Consider the following 19846-nt stretch of genomic DNA (forward strand, 5'->3'; position numbering starts at 1 on the left):
AAAAGGAAAAAAATCATGCCTCATTTTAAAATTGTGTGTGTGTAGATATGTGAACAAGGTGTTTTCCTGGAGGTCAAAGAACAACTCTTTCTACCATGTAGGTCCTGATGACTTTCAGGTCATCAGGCTTAGTGAAAAGCACCTTCACCAGCAGAGCCACTCTGACAGTCCAAGCAGGATCTCTTCCTGAGTAGGAAGATCTCTTCCAGACTTGAACACAGCCAGAAGCATGGCTACCGGGAGGCTTAGTTTAACCCAATGGGCATAACAGCTACTGGATACAAAAAGATGAAGCAACTGTTAGCCCTTCTACAATACAGGTGTCATAAGGCCTAGAAAGAACTGGAAGTCAGCTCATTGCTCATGTCTGCTAGAAGCCTCAGGACATTTTCAGTAACCCCTGTAGGAAGAAGAGCTTTCTGGGGCCTCCAGGCTCTTCCTGCTGTTGCTGATTCTTCACCTCTCCAAGGCTTGGGACAGCCACATTCTCTGCTCCCCTGCCAATCTATCCGGTTCCTCCCCATGCTTTACATAGCATACCCTGGCAACCCTAATCCAGAACACAAGAGAAGTCTGCACAGTGTGCAGCACAGTGTGTTATGTCCACCCCAGCACTTCCAGCACCCTAAACAAACCCCCTGAAACTCCCAAGGATGAAGACCATTCAAGGTTACCCAGTGAGCTGGCCCAATCTGACTTTTACAAATGTCTGGTGCAGGTAACTGAGCCCAGAGCCTCACACATGTTAGGCAAGAGCTTCACCACTGGGAAAAACCCCAGGCTTCCACTTAGGCATTTTAAGAAGCAAGAGGAGTGGTGCATGGTGGCACACCTTTAATCCCCGCACTCAGGAGGCAGAGGCAGGCAAGCCTTTAAATTTAAGGACAGCCTAGTTTTTATAGACAGCTCCAGACCAGCTGAAGTGACATAGTGAGACCTTATCTCAAACAAAAACAAACACTGGAGAAAGAAAAGGAAAAGTGGTGAAAATGCAAGGAGAAAAGTACCAAGTCTCCTGAGCGTGCGCCAATAAAGATTGGAAACAGCACAAACCTCTTTCCTAACCCTAGCTTTATATACATCTATATTCACCCTAGTATTCAGCTGGACTTCAAATTATCTGATGTTTAAAAACTTTAATATAGAGTATCTTGCAATGAGCGAGGCCCTGCGTACTGAACAGGAAGGTGAGACAATAAGTAAGAGGAAGCAGGTCAAAGCACCTCCTGCCAAGCCTGACAGCCTGGAATTGACATGGAGGAAGGTGGGAGCTAACCTTCCACTACCCAAGCTGTCCTCTGGCCTGTACACACATGCCCCTTGTGTGCCTGTACACACATCAAATTGAAAGCCCTTTTGCATAAAAGGAAGCTGGGAGTGGTGGCACACCTATAACCCCGTCATTCAGGAGGCAACAGCAGGATGATTTAGTGGTAAAGGCCATCCCAAACTATACAGTGGGACCCTGTCTCAAAACAAACAAACAAACAAAAACATTCCCACATTCAGGTTTGAGGGTGACATTTTTATTTTAAAAATCAGCACACAGTAGTATGTTTTATTATGGCACTTTCTTTTTTGTTATTTTTGTTTTGGTTTGGTTTTTGGTTTTTCAAGACAAGGTTTCTCTGTGTAGCCTTGGCTGTCTTAGACTCACTTTCATAGACCAGGCTGCCCTCGAGCTACGGCGATCGGCCTGCCTCCACCTCCCTAAGTGCTGAGATTAAAGGCATGCACCACTGTGCCCAGCTCATTGTAGTACTTTCTGAGGATGGTATTTTAAAAGTTGTTTCTTCTATTTCAAAATCCATCTTTCACTTATTACTCCCACGACTCATCATTGATACAGCAAACTTTTTTTGTTTTTAAAGGATCAACTGGCCCAAAGTGAGGCCTGCCTACAATGTGCCAGAGGCTCCAAGTGTGAGCAACACTGCCCACAGAAGGAAGTGGAGCAGAGATGATCCAGCCTCTGTCTAAACTGCACAAGCTCCCACTGATGCCCTCTAACAGAGCTCAGTTCATTGCCACAACTGGGTCACTGCAGATGCTGTAAACAGGACACATGAGTTGTTTCCTGTTAATCTCTTTAAGCTTTTAGAAATTAAAAACAACAACAATGAAATTTAATAAAACCTTGAACAAAGGCAAAGCAAAAGACATTTAAAACGTCAACAAATATGTCAACCTTGGTGGAATAGGCCTATAATTCCAGCTCTTAGGAAGTACAGGCAGGCAAGTTAAGAGTTCAGGACCAGCCGGGGCGACATGAGATTTGTCTCAATAAAATAAAAAGGAAGGAAAAAAGGACAGATGATCAAGTGATACTATCCGTATTTTTTAGTATTTATTTTTTGAGTCCTGGTGTTTGCCTGCATGTGTGTGTATACACCAGGTGTGTGTGTGGTGCCACTGGAGGTCAAAAGAGAGAGAGTCAGAGCCCCAGTAATTAGAGTTACAGATGACGGTGAGCCACCATGTAGGGCTGGGGAGCAAACCTCGATCCTCTGTAAGAGTATCCAATGCTCTTAACTGCTGAGCCATCCTTCTAGCCCCATTATTATCTATATTTAATTGACTTAATTTGAGTAAAGAACATGAAACAGTTACTGCCTCAAGGTAATTAAAATGTTAGTTACCAAACTGGGATGAAGCTCAGAATAGATTACTTGCCTAGCATGTGCCAGGTTTTGAGTTTGACCCTCAAAACCACACACACACACACACACACACACACACACACACAGAGAGTGAGAGAGAGAATGTCAGCTATAAGCCAAGCAAAAATCTTTACCCAGCCACACAGCTCTTTCGTGAACAGTGAGTGACAGAGCAGTGCCCCGAAGGCATAGCTCATATGAACTATAGACTTCTCCTGGTGCTACCTGAGCTACTGAGCTAGGTCTATGTTCTCCATGGACACTGAAACAGTCTTGTTTCTTAGTTAGTGATGCCAAATGTACTTTCCACTGTGAGGTGGGGCTGGGGACCCAGAAAGCCATTAGGACAAGTATTGCCTGCATTTTACTATTCTTCTTTTAAATTATAAAATTGATTAACAGAAGCTCTAACTCTCTGAGATGGTATAAAGTCCTTCCAAAATTAGAGCTTATTACCTGACTTACATAGCACCCCAACCCAACCCTGAAGCCTGACTTCTGCATGTCTACCACTAGAGGGACACTGTGTCCTGATCCTCACGTCCTGAATACTGTGTGATCTCTGAGCTCAAATGCCCTAGAGAGAAGTTACTACTGGTCAGGATCAACAGCCCAAATGAGAATGCATGTCAAGACACAACCACTGTCTTCAGTTTGCCATGTGAAGAGTTGGTTTTCATAAAGGTTATTATCTCAAATGGAGGGGGGAATGGAGAGGAATGTTAATTTAGAACATGGCTGCTCTGGCAAGAGATCATATCCAAAGACCTTCTATGTCTGTGTAATCCAGCTGGAATACAAACATGCCTTTAATCCAGGAGACAGAAGCAGAGTAACTTAGAAGCCGAGAGAAAAGCCAGATTGAAGCCAGAACAACTGAGTTGAAGCAGGAGGCCCAGAGCTCAGTAAGAACAGGAAAACGTGAGTTTATTCAGCAGTAAGTGCCAGAGCTGAAAACACTCCAGGCACAGGTTAGAATGTATGGAGGCTGGGAACGCCCAGGGCTAGGACTAGGTTAGCAGGAGGCAGTAAGCCTCGAAGACAACAACTGATGATACAGGTGAATACAAGTTCCTTTTTACAGGGGGGAAAAATTACATTGAATTCAGGTTTGTGGCTTACTCCTCAGAAGAGCAACACTTGTCAAATGTCAATAGCACTACCTTATTTTATATACTCTATCAAGTCTTAAACTGTCATTTGAGAAAAGAAAATGAGATACAGTTAAGTTCAAAGACGTACCCAAGCCACACAGAAAGTTGGAAGAAGAAGAACCATCAACAGGGTCCATGACTTTCCATTATACTAAGCTAACCCCTGCATGATGCAATGAGCTGGAAAAGAAAGTATTTCTGGCCTGACCTCACTAGATTCAGTTCCTCACTATCTTCCATACCTTCTCTAACAAGGCCATCTTGTGCAGCAATAGCAGGCCACCAAATGGCGGTATGGGTTACAAGCTACGAGACCATCATCAGCCCTGCCTTGCCACTGGACACTGAAGGTCATGTGCCTTAGACCACTTAAACATGGCTTCCTATCCTAGGAGGAAACTAGCTGCTTAAACTGCCTCACAGCACTGCTGTAAGTAACAAAGAGAGAATATATACTATACTCATAAGGCAAAAATGCTTACTTAAAAGGCAAGCATTCTGTTGTTTTTTTTAAAAGAATGTACAGATCTGGCCTCATGAAATTTCTGCTCCAAATGACAATGAAATCTGAAGGTCAACACAGTACTCTAGAAGCTAGCTGCCTGATGTGATTTTTTTTTATGTGACTCCTTTTTGAGGTAAATGAAGTTAGTTCCTAGAGGGGATACAGTGACAGTGAACAAAGGCTTCAGAAGGCAGCAAGGTATAGCATAAAAAGTCCCATGGCTGGCTCTGGTGCTAGTTCTGCCATTATCATGTGTAGCTCTGGGCAAACTTCATCTCACTGTCCTCAAACCTCTCCAACTACAAAAATGATCTGGAGAGGACAGGAACCCCACAAGGAGAGCAACAGAACCAGAAAATTTGAACACAGGGGTCTTCCCAGAGATTCATACTCCAACCAAGTACCAGGCATCGAGATAACCTAGAACCCTGCACAGATGTAGCCCATGGCAGTTTAGTGTCCAAGTGGGTTACATAGTAATGGGAAGAGGGACTGCTTCTGACATAATCTGATTGGCCTGCTCTTGGATCACCTCCCCCTGAGGTGGGAGCAGTCTTACCAGGCCACAGAAGATGACAATGCAACCAATCCTGATGTGATCTGATAGACTAAGATCAGAAGGAAGGAGAGGAGGACCTCCCCTATCAATGGACTTGGGGAGGGGCATGCGTGAAGAAGGGGGAGCGAGGGTGGGAACGGGAAGGGAGGAGGGAGGGGCTTATGGGGGGATACAAAGTGAATAAAGCGTAATTAATAAAATAAAATTAAAAAAGAGGAGACAAACCCAATATGCCAAGACCCCTCTAGGTCTAAAATGATAACCAGAGTTGACCATTTATGAAGTAAAAATGATGGCTCTAGAATTACAGATTTACTGCAAGGGAACTACAGACCATGAAGACATTTCCTGATCCCACAAGCTGTAAGGAGACTTTCAGAAAACAAAGCCCTGTTGCAAGATTGCTACTTACTTGCTTGACCTTGGAACTACCATTTCTGCGAGCGTTTCATACTGCTTAATCCAGTCATTGTGGTTCAACCTGCAGAAAAGGCACAACAGACATTGGGAAGGGAAGACAAGCCCTACTTCTGCCATGTCCAGGAAATACAGATAGGAAATGTGGGTCTAATAAGATACATCATATATATGCAGCAAAATATACAGTCTCCTACTGAGAAGCTGCCTCAAATACACTGAGTTAAAGCAGGAAGTCCAGTCACCTCCCTTACCACTGACAGTTACGACAGAGGCATAACTGGTTTGATAAGGCAGCAAAGCACAATTCAGACTCTATGTTATTTTTAAACTGCATGGCTGAAAAACAGCATACCTCACTTAAAAAACAGACGAGGCCCTGAGAAATCACTACCATTTGGTGGCCATTGAAGGGCCGAATAAAATTCTATTTCCAGGAAACAGGGTGTACCCCAGGGAGCAGCAAAGAGGCAATGACAGTAAATGATACTTCCTCAGAACACTGTGCAACAGCTTTCTGGAAAGGCCGCTGGCTTTGGGGGTGTAAAGAGACGATGTCTGATTTACAGTAAGGGTTCATAGGCACAGGTAATTCATAGTGTAAAGTGACCTACAGTAGTCTTATGATTGTGTTAAGGCACAAAAATCTGAAATTTTCTAAACATACATTTTAAATAAAGCTAAGTAAGAAAAATGTGGGCAAAGGATATTTTCCTGTAAGATATAAAAGCAAAGATAAGTAGAATTTTTGAATAAATAATGTGCTCCAAGGTTCTGGGGAACAGTGGTGTAAGGAAAGCAGGAAGCCCAGCTTTCTTCTCACACCAGGCTTAGCCTGACCCCAGTGCTTGGAAAGTGAAGGCAGAGCAGCACACGCTCCAGGTCAGCCAGACCAGACTGTGAGCTCAAGGACAGCCCTGAGAAAACAAAACCTTTTCCGAGCCAAGCCGTTCTTCACAGGCACAGAAAAATCCCAAGCCTACCCCAATCAGGAGATGCTCCAGGTGGGTGCTATCAGGGACATGGAGTTCCTCTTGTATTTCTCTCCCGCCTACTCCAGTCCCCTTACCAGATAAATATACACAACAGAGAAGGCAGGCTTCATGCAGTGCTCTGAAAAAGCAGTACCTCCTAGCTCAGCTTGGATTCCCCCAGAGATGTGAACAGCATGACTTCTGTGTAAGGCCTGAGGCCACTAAGAGTGTCTCTCACACAGACTTTTGTTGCCATTGTTATCTTGAGACAGGGTCCTACTATCTGGCTGGCCTGGACCTCAGATCAGGCTGGCATCAAACTCACAGAGCTCTGCCTGCTTCTGCCTCCCAGAACGCTGGGATTAAAGGTGTGTGCCACTACAAAATCTTTTTTAACAGACGTACTTGGGAACTACCACCAGTAAGGTGACGAGATACTCCGAATCAAGAACAAAGTCATCCTTCTTCACGATTTCCGCCAAGCTCCGAGTTAACAAACTTCCCCTGGAGGACAAGAAGAGAATCGCTGGTGGATACGTGTGTGCTGCTTCTATCAAAGGGCAGGCTAATCACATGCTATAATGCACCTCAGAAGGATCAGTCTTAGGTAACATTTCTGCTCCGTAAGGAGTTAACAGTTGGTGGCTGGAGAGAGGACCCAGGTTCAATTCCCATCCACATGTCAGCTCAGCAACAAGGGATCCGACATCCTCTTCTGACATCCAAAGGCACCAGGCGTGCACTTGACCTCCATTCGAACATACAGGCAAAACACTCACACATGGGAAAATTTTTTTTTTTTAATTTTTAAAAATGTATTTTGTTGTTGCTGTTGTTGTTTTGACACAGGGTTTCTCTGTGTAGCCCTGGCTGTCCTGGACTTGCTTTGTAGACCAGGCTGGCCTCAAACTCACAGCAATATGCCTGCCTGCCTCTGTCTCCCAGAGTGCCACCACATCTGGCTTAAAAAAAAAAATGTATTTAAGAAGACAACAGTTGGCTCAGATGTATCCCACCCCTAAAACCCAAGAAATGTCAATGTCTGTTAAAATTTGTCTGTAATATTGAACTTTGTGGTTATTTAATTATTGTAACTAAGCTCTTCTCTTAATTACATACCTTGACTGGGAAAGCACGACTCATCAGATAGAGTCTATTCCATTGTAATTATGAGATTATGTCATCTAAGCACAACCTCTGTTGTTTCTCTCTTTCCATGAATATTAGGTGATACCAGACAATCTTGGCTAATTAACACAATAATTAACTGTCAAATCAGTCTTCATTTGGTCTTCCAGTAATGAAAACGCCTTATCTTGTTTATACTAAAGACCATCTCCATCCAGCTTTTTCCCTGGATGATGATACAACTTTGAATAGCTCAGTGGTTAAGAGATCTGGACACACAACCATGTGGACCTGGGTTCCAATACCAGCATCCATGTAACAAGCAATGTTTATGTATAACCCAAGAGACTAATGGAGACAGGATGACCCCCAAGACTTGCAAACAGAGAGTACCCGATGACTTCCTGTCCTCCACAAGGACACATACAAGCACATGTACCATTTTCTCAAATATACCCTCCCTCAACAACAAAACAGCCCAGAACTACACTTACAGTAATACTACAAGAAGATCAACCAAATAAGGTTTCAAGTCAATGCTTTAAAAAACCTAACCCTGGCAAACAGAGAAACTAGAAAATAATCAGTACAGCATAAACAGATTATATAAAAATCTTTTAAGCATGGAAGGTGATTGCTATGTAATAACTGAATTGATTTAAAATAATTAAGTTTACAAATTTCAGTAAAATGTCAAATGGATAAGGAAATAAACCAGAGTTCAGGTAACAAGTAAATTTATGAAAAAGTTTAATAAATCATCTTCATTGATTTGTTCTGGAATTGCTCAAATTCTGTAAAACTTTCTCTATGAAGCTTTAAAAAAGCCATTAGAAAGTATTTTTATGTGTATGCATGTGTGTGTTAGCAGGAGTCTGCAGAGGTTAGAAAAGGGTATCAGATACCCTGGAAATGAAGTTGTGAGTTGCCATGTGGGTGCTGGGAACCATTCGGATCCTCTGGAAGAGTAGCCAGCACTCTTAACTGCTGAGCCATCTATCCAGCTCCCACCAAACATTCTGATTACAGAAACCGCACACAACAGGGTCCCACACAACACTGCTAGAGCACTCCCACACACAAAGACTTGAGAGCTTACGCGTTCTTTCGCTCCAGATTCTGAAGATTCCCTTTCAGGTTATTGTATGCAGACGCTCGAGACTTCAGGTCATTATCAATCTGAGTGACTCCCTTTAGGAGAGAAGAAACAGGAAGTTTTCCCAAGTCTGCCTCTGCTAGTACAATCTAAATACTCTCTGGTATAAAAACATGTGATTTCTGCTGGGCTTGGTGGCACATGCCTGTAATCCTACCATTCAGAAAGGCTGAGGCAGGCAGATCTCTGTGAGGTTGAGGCCAGCCTGTTCTACAAAGCCCAGGATAGTCAAGGCTATACAGAGAAACTCTGTCTTGGAAAAAAAAAAAAAAGTGATTTCATTAAGAGTATAACTTGAAAAGGGCATTTAAAAAAATAACAAACTTTGCCCGTAGTGGCACATACCTTACATCCCACTTGGGAAGCAGAGGCAGGTGGATCTCAGTGAGTTCCAGGCTAATCTGGTTTACAGAGCTAGTTCTATGACAGCCAGAGCTATACAAAGAAACTCTGTCTCAAGAAAACACATAACAAAACCTTTATTAACAAATTTCCTTATGACTCTTTTAGTCCATGTAGTTAACTGCTACTGCCACATTACTTTTTAAACCCAAGTAAAAAGAGGTTGAAGATTATTAATCAAAAAAAAAGGCTTCAAGGCCAGATGTGGTGGTGCACACTCTTAATCTCAGCACTCAGGCCACAGAGATAGGGGGATCTCTGGGAGTTCAAGGACAGCCTGGTCTACATAGTAAATTCCAGGACAACCAGGGCTACCAGGGTGCTCAGATAGGTAGGTAGGTAGAAAGAAAGAAAGAAAAAAGAAAGAAAGAAAGAAAGAAAGAAAGAAAGAAAGAAAGAAAGAAAGAAAGAAAGAAAGAAAGAAAGAAAGATAGATAGGACATACAGCATTTAAACAAATGTATGAATCAGTGTGTCCAACTTGCCTCAGTTTTTGTCTTACCTTGGCAATTATTTCAGAAATATTTTTCAGAGATTGCTTGATTGGATATTTGGCCATATCCCACTGGAACCTTGTTATGTAAGTAACCAAGTCAACTGAAATAAGGCAATACATTAATTACTAAAGAGAAGTAGTAGGGTTTTTGTTTGTTTGTTTTGGTTTTTCAACACAGGGTTTCTCTGTGTAGCCCCTGTCTATCCTAGAACTTGCTTTGTAGACAAGACTGACCTTGAACTTAAGAGATCCATTGGCCTCTACCCCCTGAATACTGGGAATGTGCTACTACACCTGGCTGTTTGCTTGTTTCTTAATATAGGCAAAGATATGATTTCTGAAGGGTCCTGATTAAGTTACTGTGAATGAGACTAGAAGTACACTGAATTTAAGACTTATTTTACTTTTTCATCATGTATATGAGGTGGGGGCAGGTATGTAAATAAGAGTATAAGTGCCTACAGAGGCCAAAAAAATTTTCCCTGAAGCTGAACTGAATTCAGGTCCTCTCCAAGAGCAGTGTAGAGCTACTGAGCCATCTGCCCAGCAACAGAAAACCAGAATTCTTTTTAATTCTTGGGTATGGTGGTGCACACTTTTAATTCCAGGTTAGAGGCAGGAGAGCCTCTCTGAGTTTAAGTCCAGCTTACTTAGTGTGTTCCAGACCCTGTCTCAAAAATAAATATATTAAAATCAACAATAATGAGATAAAAGTATTCTTATAAAGCTACCATTATACAAAGCAGGCTGAATATAAATACTAACTTATAGCTGCAGACACTTACATTAGTGATCTATTTTCCGGTTACTAAGAAAAGCCGTATTAAAATTTGATGGCAAAGAGGCATTACCCTGTAATAAAATCAATCACTTCCTGGGTACTATTAAGTGGAAAAGAGGAGGCATGTAACTGCAATAAAGTTGAGCTGTTCTGCTCTAAGTCAGCAAGCAACTCCCAAATGAGCAAAGCAAACACCTTACACTGCACACGTACCGCCTAAGAGTAGCTTGGAACTGTTCCAGGGGCAGGCGCAGCGAGTGACATCATCAGTGGTGTTCCCAGAGCATGCTGTTAAAGCAGCATGCTCGTCGGGATTTCTGATGTTTCTAAGCACTCAGTTATACACTAATGATTAGGAATTATAAACAATCAGCTCACCTCCACTGGCCAGCAAGTTCTCCTGAACTTTATCTTTGCTGTCCTCCAGCACATCAGCCATGTACTGAGCCACTTTCTTGACCACGCTGGGAAGATAAAAAAAAAAAAAAAAAAAATCATTTTTAGAAAAAAAATCTATGCTATATAGACTGTGACACAAGGACATTCTATATAATGAATCCTTACATTAAACACTTAACGAAAAGCCAAATGGTTTACTGTAGGGTTTTATAGACACTGCATGCAGTGTGTTTCTCAGTCTATAAAGGAAGTCATGAAAACTGGTCATGGTGGCACATGCCTACAACCCCAGGTGAGGCAAGAGGACTAGAACTTCAAGATCATCCTCTGCTGCATATAAAATTACACTCCTAAAAGTAACTTGCTACCTTCTGTCCTCCTTGCTTTTTCATTCAGCCTCATTTGAGGCTTTTCCCAACAGGGTCTATGATCTAGCCCAGGCTGGCGTGAACAGGTAATCCTTAGGCTTTAGGCCCTCAGAAACTGGGAAAACAGGTATATAGCACTGTCTCCAGTCATTCACCTCTTCGCTCGGTCAACCATTACCTCCAGTCATTCGCCTCTTCGCTATGTGCAACTGTTGGCTACAAGAGGCCTTTTCTTGCCTTCAATACTACAGAAAACCAATACAATATTGGGACTATTGACCTCCTTACCTCATGTGCTTATGTCAAAATAATTTCTCAAACTGGGTATGGTGGTGTTCAACTGTAATCCCAGCAACAAGGCAGTAGGATCATGCGGAATTGTCTCCAAAGGGGGTGAGGGGTGGGCTCCAGAGATAGATGGTTTAGAAGTTATAAAAAAACATACTTTCAGAGAACCCAAGTTCACTTTCCAACAGCCAACTCTGGTGGTTCAGAACCAACTGTAACTCCACTTCAGGGGATCTAAAGCCCTTTTCTGGCCTCCATAGCACCTGTACTCACACTGCACATATATACACTGGTAATAGATATATATATATAGACAAAAATACATCTTTACAAATAAACGAACAGAATACACCATTAAAGTAATGTGAATGAAAATCAGAATGTGGCTAGCCATGGTGGGCCTTTAGTCTCAGCACCTGGGAGGCAAAAGCAGGCAGATCTCTATGAATTCGAGGCCAAACTGATCTACAGAGCAAGTTCTAGGCCATCCAGGGCTACAAAGTGAGACCCTGTCTCAAAAACAAACAAACAAAAAAAAAAACCCCAACAACAACAACAACAAAAAAACAGAATGAGATAGATAATGCTTTGTACCCATCAGGAGTATTACAATAAACTACCAGTTAATGGTAGGTCCTAACACAAATGCAGCAAAATTAAACTGCTTCAACACGATCAACCCTGTAATCCCAGCACTGGGGAGACTGAAGCAGAACTGCTCTAAGCTATGGGCCAGTCAGGGCTACATGGCATGTAACAGCACAGCCTGTGCTGCAGTGTAAAAACCTGTCTCCATGCATAACCCTTGGTTGGTGCAGGATCCTCTGGGCCCAGATTTTTTAGCTCTGTTGGTCTCCTTATGGAGCTCATGTCCCCTCCATGTCCTTTTATCCTTTCCTTCTTCCATAAGACTCTGCACTCTGCCCAACATTTGGCTGGGAGTCTCTGCATCTGCTTCAATCCCCTGCTGGGTGGAGCCTTTCAGAGGATGTCTGTGGTAGGCTCCCTGTCCTGTTCCTTTGATCACTTCCCCCTGGCAGGGTAGCCTTACCAGGCCACAGAGGAAGAGGATCCAGACAGTCCTGATGAGACTTGATAGGCTAGGATCAGAGAGTAGGGGAGGAGGACCTCCTCCATCAGTGTATTGGGGAGAGGGATGGAGAGAAGACAAAGAGAGTTGAGACTGGGAGGAAATGAAGAAGGGGTTACAATCGGGATACAAAATGAATAAACTGTAAAAAAATAATAAAATTAATTTTTTTAAAAAGTGAATTTGCACAAACATTTATAGACACAACTGTAAAAAAAGGAAAAGGAAAAGAAAAGAAAGCCTGTCTCAAAAAATAAAAACAAGTGTGGTAGCATATACCTGTAATCTCAGCACTTGGGGAGGCAGAGTTTGAACTCTATGAGTTCAAAGGCCAGCCTGGTCTGCAAAGCAAGTCCAGGTCAACCAAGGCCACACAGAGAAACTCAATCTCAAAAAAACAAAAAATCAAACCCAATAAAAGCTGACAACGCAAATATGAACTGGTTCCGCCACTTTGAAAACAATTCTTCAGAGAAGAACCAAAAGAACCCAGTGATTCCATTCCCAGGTACATACATTCAAGAGAAACAGAAACACAGCACACAAAAATACATAAGCTGAAAAAGGGAGTAAAGTAAGTATTCTCCAGATGATGGATTAATAAAACATGATACATAAAGAGTATCTGATAACAGTGATGTAAGAGAGTATTATTTGCTAATAAGAAGAACTGAGCTGGGCATGGTGGTACATGCTTGCAATCCCAGTATTAGGGAAGCAGACAGGAGGATCCCTAAGACTTGATGCTCAGTGGTCCAGCTGAATCTGCAGGCCCTACAGGTTCCAATGAGAGACCCTGTATCAAGAAAAAAAAAAAACCTAAGGTAGATGGTTCCTGACATCCATGTGTACCTGCACACGCATGTGCCCCTACATGAAAATGCTCACACCCATGTACACAGAGATGCACATGTGCACACATACAAATATACACAAGACATTGATATACAAAGAAAACTAGTCATCGCCTAAAATCATCGGAACAGTGTAGAGTGTGCATGGAACAGAGAGTGTCTGTAAAGACACTCTCCAGGCAGCCTGACACTGACAACGGCGTCTCACTTTGTGCAGGCGCACACATGCAGGTACATTACCCTTCCACAAACGCATCCAGTTTAGCCAGTTCATCGGACAAGCCAACCAAGACATCCAATGTGCCAACCTAGAAGGGAAATTCAGCTTAGTATTCAGCTTTTGCCGCTTTCATTTTTTCACTGAAAAGGGATCATGTTTTGTTGTGACACAGTCTTACTGTGACCCAGATGAACCCTGGACTCCCAATTTTCCTCTCTCTGTCTCTGCAGCACTGGATTTACAAGCTCACCATATCTGACTCCCTAGTTCCGACCCCTTTTTAAAATTCCTTTTATGAAGGGACAGGCTGTTTTTGTTTTGTTTTGTTTTTGAGAGAGTTCCACCTAGCCTGGGCCAGTCTCAAACTTAACATGTGGCCAAGGCTGGCCTTGACCTCCTGATCCTCCTGCCTCTGCTGACTGAGTGCTGGAACTACAGGCTTGCACGACCCCTCCCAGCTCCACACAAATCTCATATTCTCCACTTATTTCCTAAAATATAGCAAAAAAGAAGTTTATGGAACTTTTAAGTACATTTGTATGTATGAGTTAATTCTCTAAGTCAAAAAGCACCACCTAGGACATGAAAACTTGGCACTTAGTGCGCAGGCCTGTGCTTGCTTTAAATAAGCCCAGGGACAATGGATAACTTAGTCCTGCTTTACAACAAGGGCCCTACAATGGATCTGTGAATGTCCAACACAGGGCCTGTTGTTGAATCTGTATGCGTAACTGTGTGGCAAAGATCATGTTTTAGAAGTAAAATGCTGTCTTCACAAACATTCATTATGATCCTGGCAGCCTGTTTTGTATTGTAAGTGCTAGATTGCCAGTCTTTAGAAGGTGTTAAATATATTAGCTGGACTAAATAATGCCTAGGCAGATACTGTGTTAAGAGAATATAAACTTAATTACAGAAGTATTACTGTGATATTTTAAAGTATATACTAAGATTTTTCTCTTCTGAAAAATCCTACTTGTGATGCAATACCTAGGCTTCCTTATAATTTAGAAAAACAGAAGACTAACAAGAACAAGATGTGACATAGTGGTTTCCTTATGACATTCAAAGACTAAGATCTACACTAAACTGTATCAACAGCTAGAAGGGAGTGACTTTTCTCAAAGAACCTCGAAACTCACTTCTGCCAAAACAAAGACAGATGCCCAACATCTCAGTCTTCCGCACAGTGCAGCCTCACCTTCAGGTCAGGAATGTTGAACTTCGAAGAGACTGCAAGATTATTGTTCTTGGAAGTTGCTGCATGTAGTTTCTCCCATGTTTGCTGACAGGTTTTCTCCCCAGGAGCAGATATGAGCCAGAACTCAGTCATGTTTGTTCCCTCTTTGGTAATCAAAGAGAAGCTGTGGTGTTAGAAGAGAGTAGCAGCATTTAATGTCCTGAAGGACAACCTCACAACAGTTAGGCTATAGAAGGCCCCAGAGGCCCTGGTGTTAAAAAGCAGTGGTATACTACTAGGAGACTACAAAACAGGAGTGGGGGAAGGGGAGGGGCGAGAGGGATTTCAGTCATTGGGAATATGCTCTTGAAGGGGAATTTGGGACCCTGGTCCCTCTCTTCCTCCCCTCTGTTTTAATCTCCAATCTCATTATTTTGCACAAGCTGGCCTCAAACTTTTAGGCTCAAGCAATCTTCCCACTTTGACTTCCCAAATATCTGCAATTACAGGAACATGCCAGGCCTCTTTTTTGCTTTCACTGCAATGAAGAAAACAAGATTTTCAGCTACACAGGCAGGCTGGATGCACTGAGTCACCAGCAGCCCCAGCAGCTGCTAGGCTCTTCACTGCTGCCCTGGCTATGTGGCACTGGCTATTTTCCCGTATCTGGTTTCCTCCACCTAATATTACAGTTACTAAATAGAGCTATCTCACCCCAGATACCAATCAGGAGACTATCCGGACTGTACAATCAGCAGTGTATCAGAGAATCTACCTGCATCATTACGCCTCTGGTTGTTTTGTTTTGTTTTTAGCAGTATGGAGACTAAACCCAGCGCCTCTGGCATGTTAGGTAAACACTCTATGACTGAGACCTGAAACAGGGTCTCACTAAATTGCCTGTATAGCCCAGGCAGGCCTTGAACTTTCAAAATCCTCCTGCCTTGGCATTCCTAACCAGACAGGATTACAGGCCTGTACTCTAGACCAGTCTAAACTATCTTTAATGCCAATTTCCTAGGTGATCACAGTTTTAGGGAACTTGATGGTTTTGTTACATGTTTATACCAACAGATCTGGTAAAGTGTATTTGGGTGTACTTTTTCACTTGCTCTTTCCCCAAATGGCAGGTAAGGAAACCAATCATTCTAATTCTTCCGGACAGTAGTGTCAAGTCCCTGAGCTTAGCATCTCTGTAGCAGTGCGAGCCAGTAGATGTCTGTCTCTGTCTCACCATTCTAAAGTACCTTTCTCAGCCCACAAATGCCCAAAAGACCCCCAGAAACAGGAAAGAAAACCCTATTTTCTCATCTATAAATACCTGCCTCTCTACTCCACTCAGCTTTTATCAGGATAAAAGGAAATAATGCCACAAACTAATCTAAACATGGTGGAGCAGTATCTGCGAAAATCTAGAACACTCTCTTGCTTTTAACTGGCACCCTTTTGGGAGATGAGAAAGAAAGGACAAAGTGGCCTTTGCATTTGGTACTTCCTGTCTGCACACACACACACACACACACACGCGCGTCTGCAAACTGTCATGTTCCAGTCTCACAGTAACCCTATGAGAAACTCACAGCTTTGTCATTTACCTGAGGGCACAACAACTGGAATCCAAGTCTAGTATTAAACTCTGAAGGGCACATTCTCTTAAGGACTCTCTGTGCTGTGCTAGAAAAGAATGTTGGTATGTGCGTGCATGCGCCACTGTACGTGTGGAGGTCACAGAACTAATCTTGGGAGCGGCTTCTCTCCTACTTTATTGGGAGAGGCAGGGTTTCTGTCTCTGCTACACTGTACTCTCACCACAGGAGTGCACTACTGCACATGGTTTTGGGGGTCATAGGACTTGTGCAGCCAGAGCTTTCACCCACTGAACATCTTCTCGGTCCATATTTCTTGAATACTGGTGAATGAGTAACCCTAAGGATTAAGAGGCAAGTGTGAGTTCCAGGCCAGCTTTGTCTACAAAGTAAATCTAGGACATCCAGGGCTACACAGAGAAACCTGATCTTGAAAAAACAAAAACAAATAAACAAACTCTGAAGATTAAACAAACAGGTAAACTAAATTATAGTTAGTTATCTACTTTCACTTTCCTTTCTTGAAATATAATCTGAAATACTTGATGAAATACACCCATCTTAAAACTTCAATTAGTTCCTGAGCAACATAAGGACCTGTTGAACCACTGCAAAAATCAGAATTAAGAACATTTGTAGTGTCTCATGCGTTTAACCCCCTAACAAGGAAGAGGCAAGAAGAACTCTCTGTAAGTTCCAGTCCAACCAGGACTACAATGAGAGCCTGTCTCAAAACACACACACACACACACACACACAAAATAAATAAATAAAATAAAATAAAATAATAAGTCTTTTTAATTCAGGAGGGGTAACTCACGGAAGAGGCTGAAACAGGATTACCAGGAGTTCATGGCTGACTGAGTTACACAGCAAGACCCTGCCTCAAAACTCAAAAACAATCAGGCATACTGACACATTCTTGGAACCTCAGCATTCAGAACTGTCTCCAAAAACCTAGCCCTAGCAATCAACTCCACTGTCAGCCCTGGCTATCAGCCCTGGCCCGTGCCGCTCTGCTTCTGTCCTAATGATAGGCTCTGCGTGGTCTAGAATCCCAGCTTCTGTGTTGATGGAAGCAGAGGTACTGTTCTCTTCGGTGTCTGGCTTCCCTGGCTCCGGATGCTCAACATTCATTCCTGTATTGCTTGGTAGGCCACTGCATGACCCCACTATGCTTTTACCTACAGATAGACATTAGATTTGCTGGCTTTTATGAACAAAGATTTTTGTGACACGTATTTCTTGGGACAGAGTTATATTAGTGTACCTTCTAAGCAACTAACTATAGTACATTTGACCTCACAGCAGCTGCCAAATTGTTTTCCAGCAAAGAGAAAACATCTTGTGTTCCCAATTATTAAGCACTCAAGCTCCAGTCGTCCCTCCTGCTCACTAACATCAATGTTCTCCGCCTCACCTTTAGCCTCTCAGCAGCTGCAGAGATGTATCCTGCATTCCCACAACCTGTGTCCAAGAAGGCTAGTGAAATTCACTATCTTGTTACCTGCACGCCTGTGCCCTCTTCTACAGTTTCTTTTTAAACTATCTGTTCACACATTTGTGTGTGTGCCGGTATATAGGGGCCAGAGGGCAGCCCCAGGTGCTGTTCCTCAACTGACATCAACCACCCTCCTTTTTTGAGACAGGGTCTCTCCCTAGCCTAGAGCTGACCATGTAGGTTAGGCTGGCTGGATGTACCTGTTTCAGCTTTGCAAACACTGGGATTACAAGCACCAACAAATACATTTGGCTTCTTTTTTTCCCCCCTAAATAAGTCCTAGGGATTGAAGTTAGGTCCTCATGCTTGCACAGCAAACATTGTAACATTTCACTATCTCCCCAGTTCCTGTGTACCCATTTGGAAAAAAAAAAAAAAAAAAACTGACTTATTACCGAATTCCAGAGTTTGGTATATTGATAAAATCCGATACACAATCAGCTTTTAGCTCTGTACCACTACAACTTGACATAAAGGATCAATTGATGGCATCCATCAGGTGGCAAGATAGCACATCACAGTAAATGAACACAGCAGAGAAAGAGGATGGACAGGAGTCCCACAGGTCTCCACGGCAGAACACCAATAACTTAAAGACTTCCCATTAGCGAAGTGGGAGGGATTCAATTCCAAATTACTGGGCTGGGGATGCAGCTCAATGGCAGAGCTCTTGCCTACCCCTAGGTCATGAAGCCCTTGGCCTGACTCCTAGTACCAGAAAAATAAATCATCCAGCTGGGCAGTGGTGACATAGACCTTTAACCCCAGCACTCAGGAGGCTGAGGCAGGTGGATGAATACAGGCCAGCCTGGTCTGCCAGGACAGACAAGGCTACACAGAGAAACCCATCTTGAAAAACCAACCAACCAACCAACCAACCAATAATCCAAGCAATAGCACATATGTATTATACCCATATTATACACATATGTCTTTTTTTGGTTGGTTGGTTGGAGTTTTGTTTGGTTGTTTTGAGACAAGGTCTATGTAGCTCTAGTTGACCTGGAACTCTTTCTTTGTAGATCATGCTGGCCTTGAACTCACAGAGAACTACTGGCTTCTGCCTCCCAAGTGCTGGGATTATAAGTGTGTGCCCCTATACCTGGCTGTCTTCTTTAAACTAATAGTGGAAGTCATTATGACGTTTTCATTGGTATGGTTGTACCCTGCTCATACTCCATCCTCCTCCACTGCCATCCGCTCTCCTCTCTCTCCCTGAATCCCTGGTCTCCCTCCTCCACTCAACGTCCCTCCTTGGGCTCAGATCACACATATATGAATGTATGTAAGTTAAATCTAGATTCTACAATAAAAAGTCCTGTCTCTTCTTATTTCTTTCTCTCTGACAAATAGTCACTCTTCCTCAGTAGGTCATGTGTCATGTGTATCTCTCTCTCTCTCTCTCTCTCTCTCACACACACACACACACACACACACACACATTGATTTTCTGAAGTCTAGGACTTTTTGTTTCCATGAGGGACGTGGTGTGGACATGAGGTTTCATGTGGCCCAGGCTGGCCTTGAACTGCTCTCCTTTTCAAGTACTAAGATTACACACACAAGCCACTTACTTTGTTCTTTTATTTAAATGTTTATTTTGTGTGGATGTGTGCACACATGTGCATCTGGAGGTCCCAGGCCCTGTGGGTTCAGTGATCTCCACATGTGGACGATGCTGGAGATTGCACTTGGGCTGTCCGGCTTGGTGGCAGCCACCTCTACCTACTAAGCCATCCTGCCAACCACTAATCTCTTTTCTCTACGGTGACTTTGAAAAGACCTGTTCAATTGTGCCAATGTCCAATTTATTGACTTTTTTAAAAAAACCTTATTTTTTCTTCTGTGCCACATAAACACTTGCCTGCCACAACTCAAATATCACCCTGTTTGGAATTTCACTTCTTGACCCTATATGCAGTTTTCACCTAATCTGGAAATTCTTCAGCTACTACTCTCTGTATTTTTGTCTGTTCCCTTTCCTCTGAGACAAAATCCCATTAGAACACCTGACCTGACCCACAGGCCTCTCAACTCTGCACACTGTTCTCAGCTATTTTCTCTTCGCACATTAGTCTTGCTCGCACATTCTACTTTACTGCTTTACTTTCTTAACGACGTGTGTGAA

The 19846-nt window shown here is 42.9% G+C and overlaps 1 protein-coding gene across 2 annotated transcripts in view; it reads right to left on the reverse strand.

Moving 5' to 3' along the window:
• Window positions 1–19846, reverse strand: part of Atp6v1c1 (ATPase H+ transporting V1 subunit C1) — a 41967-nt gene that overhangs the window by 9862 nt on the left and 12259 nt on the right. The window contains exons 2-8 of one of the 2 annotated variants that reach the window (XM_021661651.2): window positions 14653–14815; window positions 13472–13539; window positions 10611–10696; window positions 9458–9552; window positions 8497–8588; window positions 6675–6773; window positions 5291–5359 (exon numbers count right to left, since the gene is read on the reverse strand). In XM_021661651.2, coding sequence (XP_021517326.1) covers window positions 5291–5359; window positions 6675–6773; window positions 8497–8588; window positions 9458–9552; window positions 10611–10696; window positions 13472–13539; window positions 14653–14784 — 641 coding nt within the window. In that variant the 5' untranslated portion in view covers window positions 14785–14815. Of the gene's footprint in view, window positions 1–5290; window positions 5360–6674; window positions 6774–8496; window positions 8589–9457; window positions 9553–10610; window positions 10697–11287; window positions 11312–13471; window positions 13540–14652; window positions 14816–19846 lie in introns of those variants that run through there. The other variant, XM_060389574.1, reaches the window with a different exon arrangement.

The sequence above is a fragment of the Meriones unguiculatus genome, chromosome 8 (assembly GCF_030254825.1).
Source record: "Meriones unguiculatus strain TT.TT164.6M chromosome 8, Bangor_MerUng_6.1, whole genome shotgun sequence".
Classification (NCBI taxonomy): domain Eukaryota; kingdom Metazoa; phylum Chordata; class Mammalia; order Rodentia; family Muridae; genus Meriones; species Meriones unguiculatus.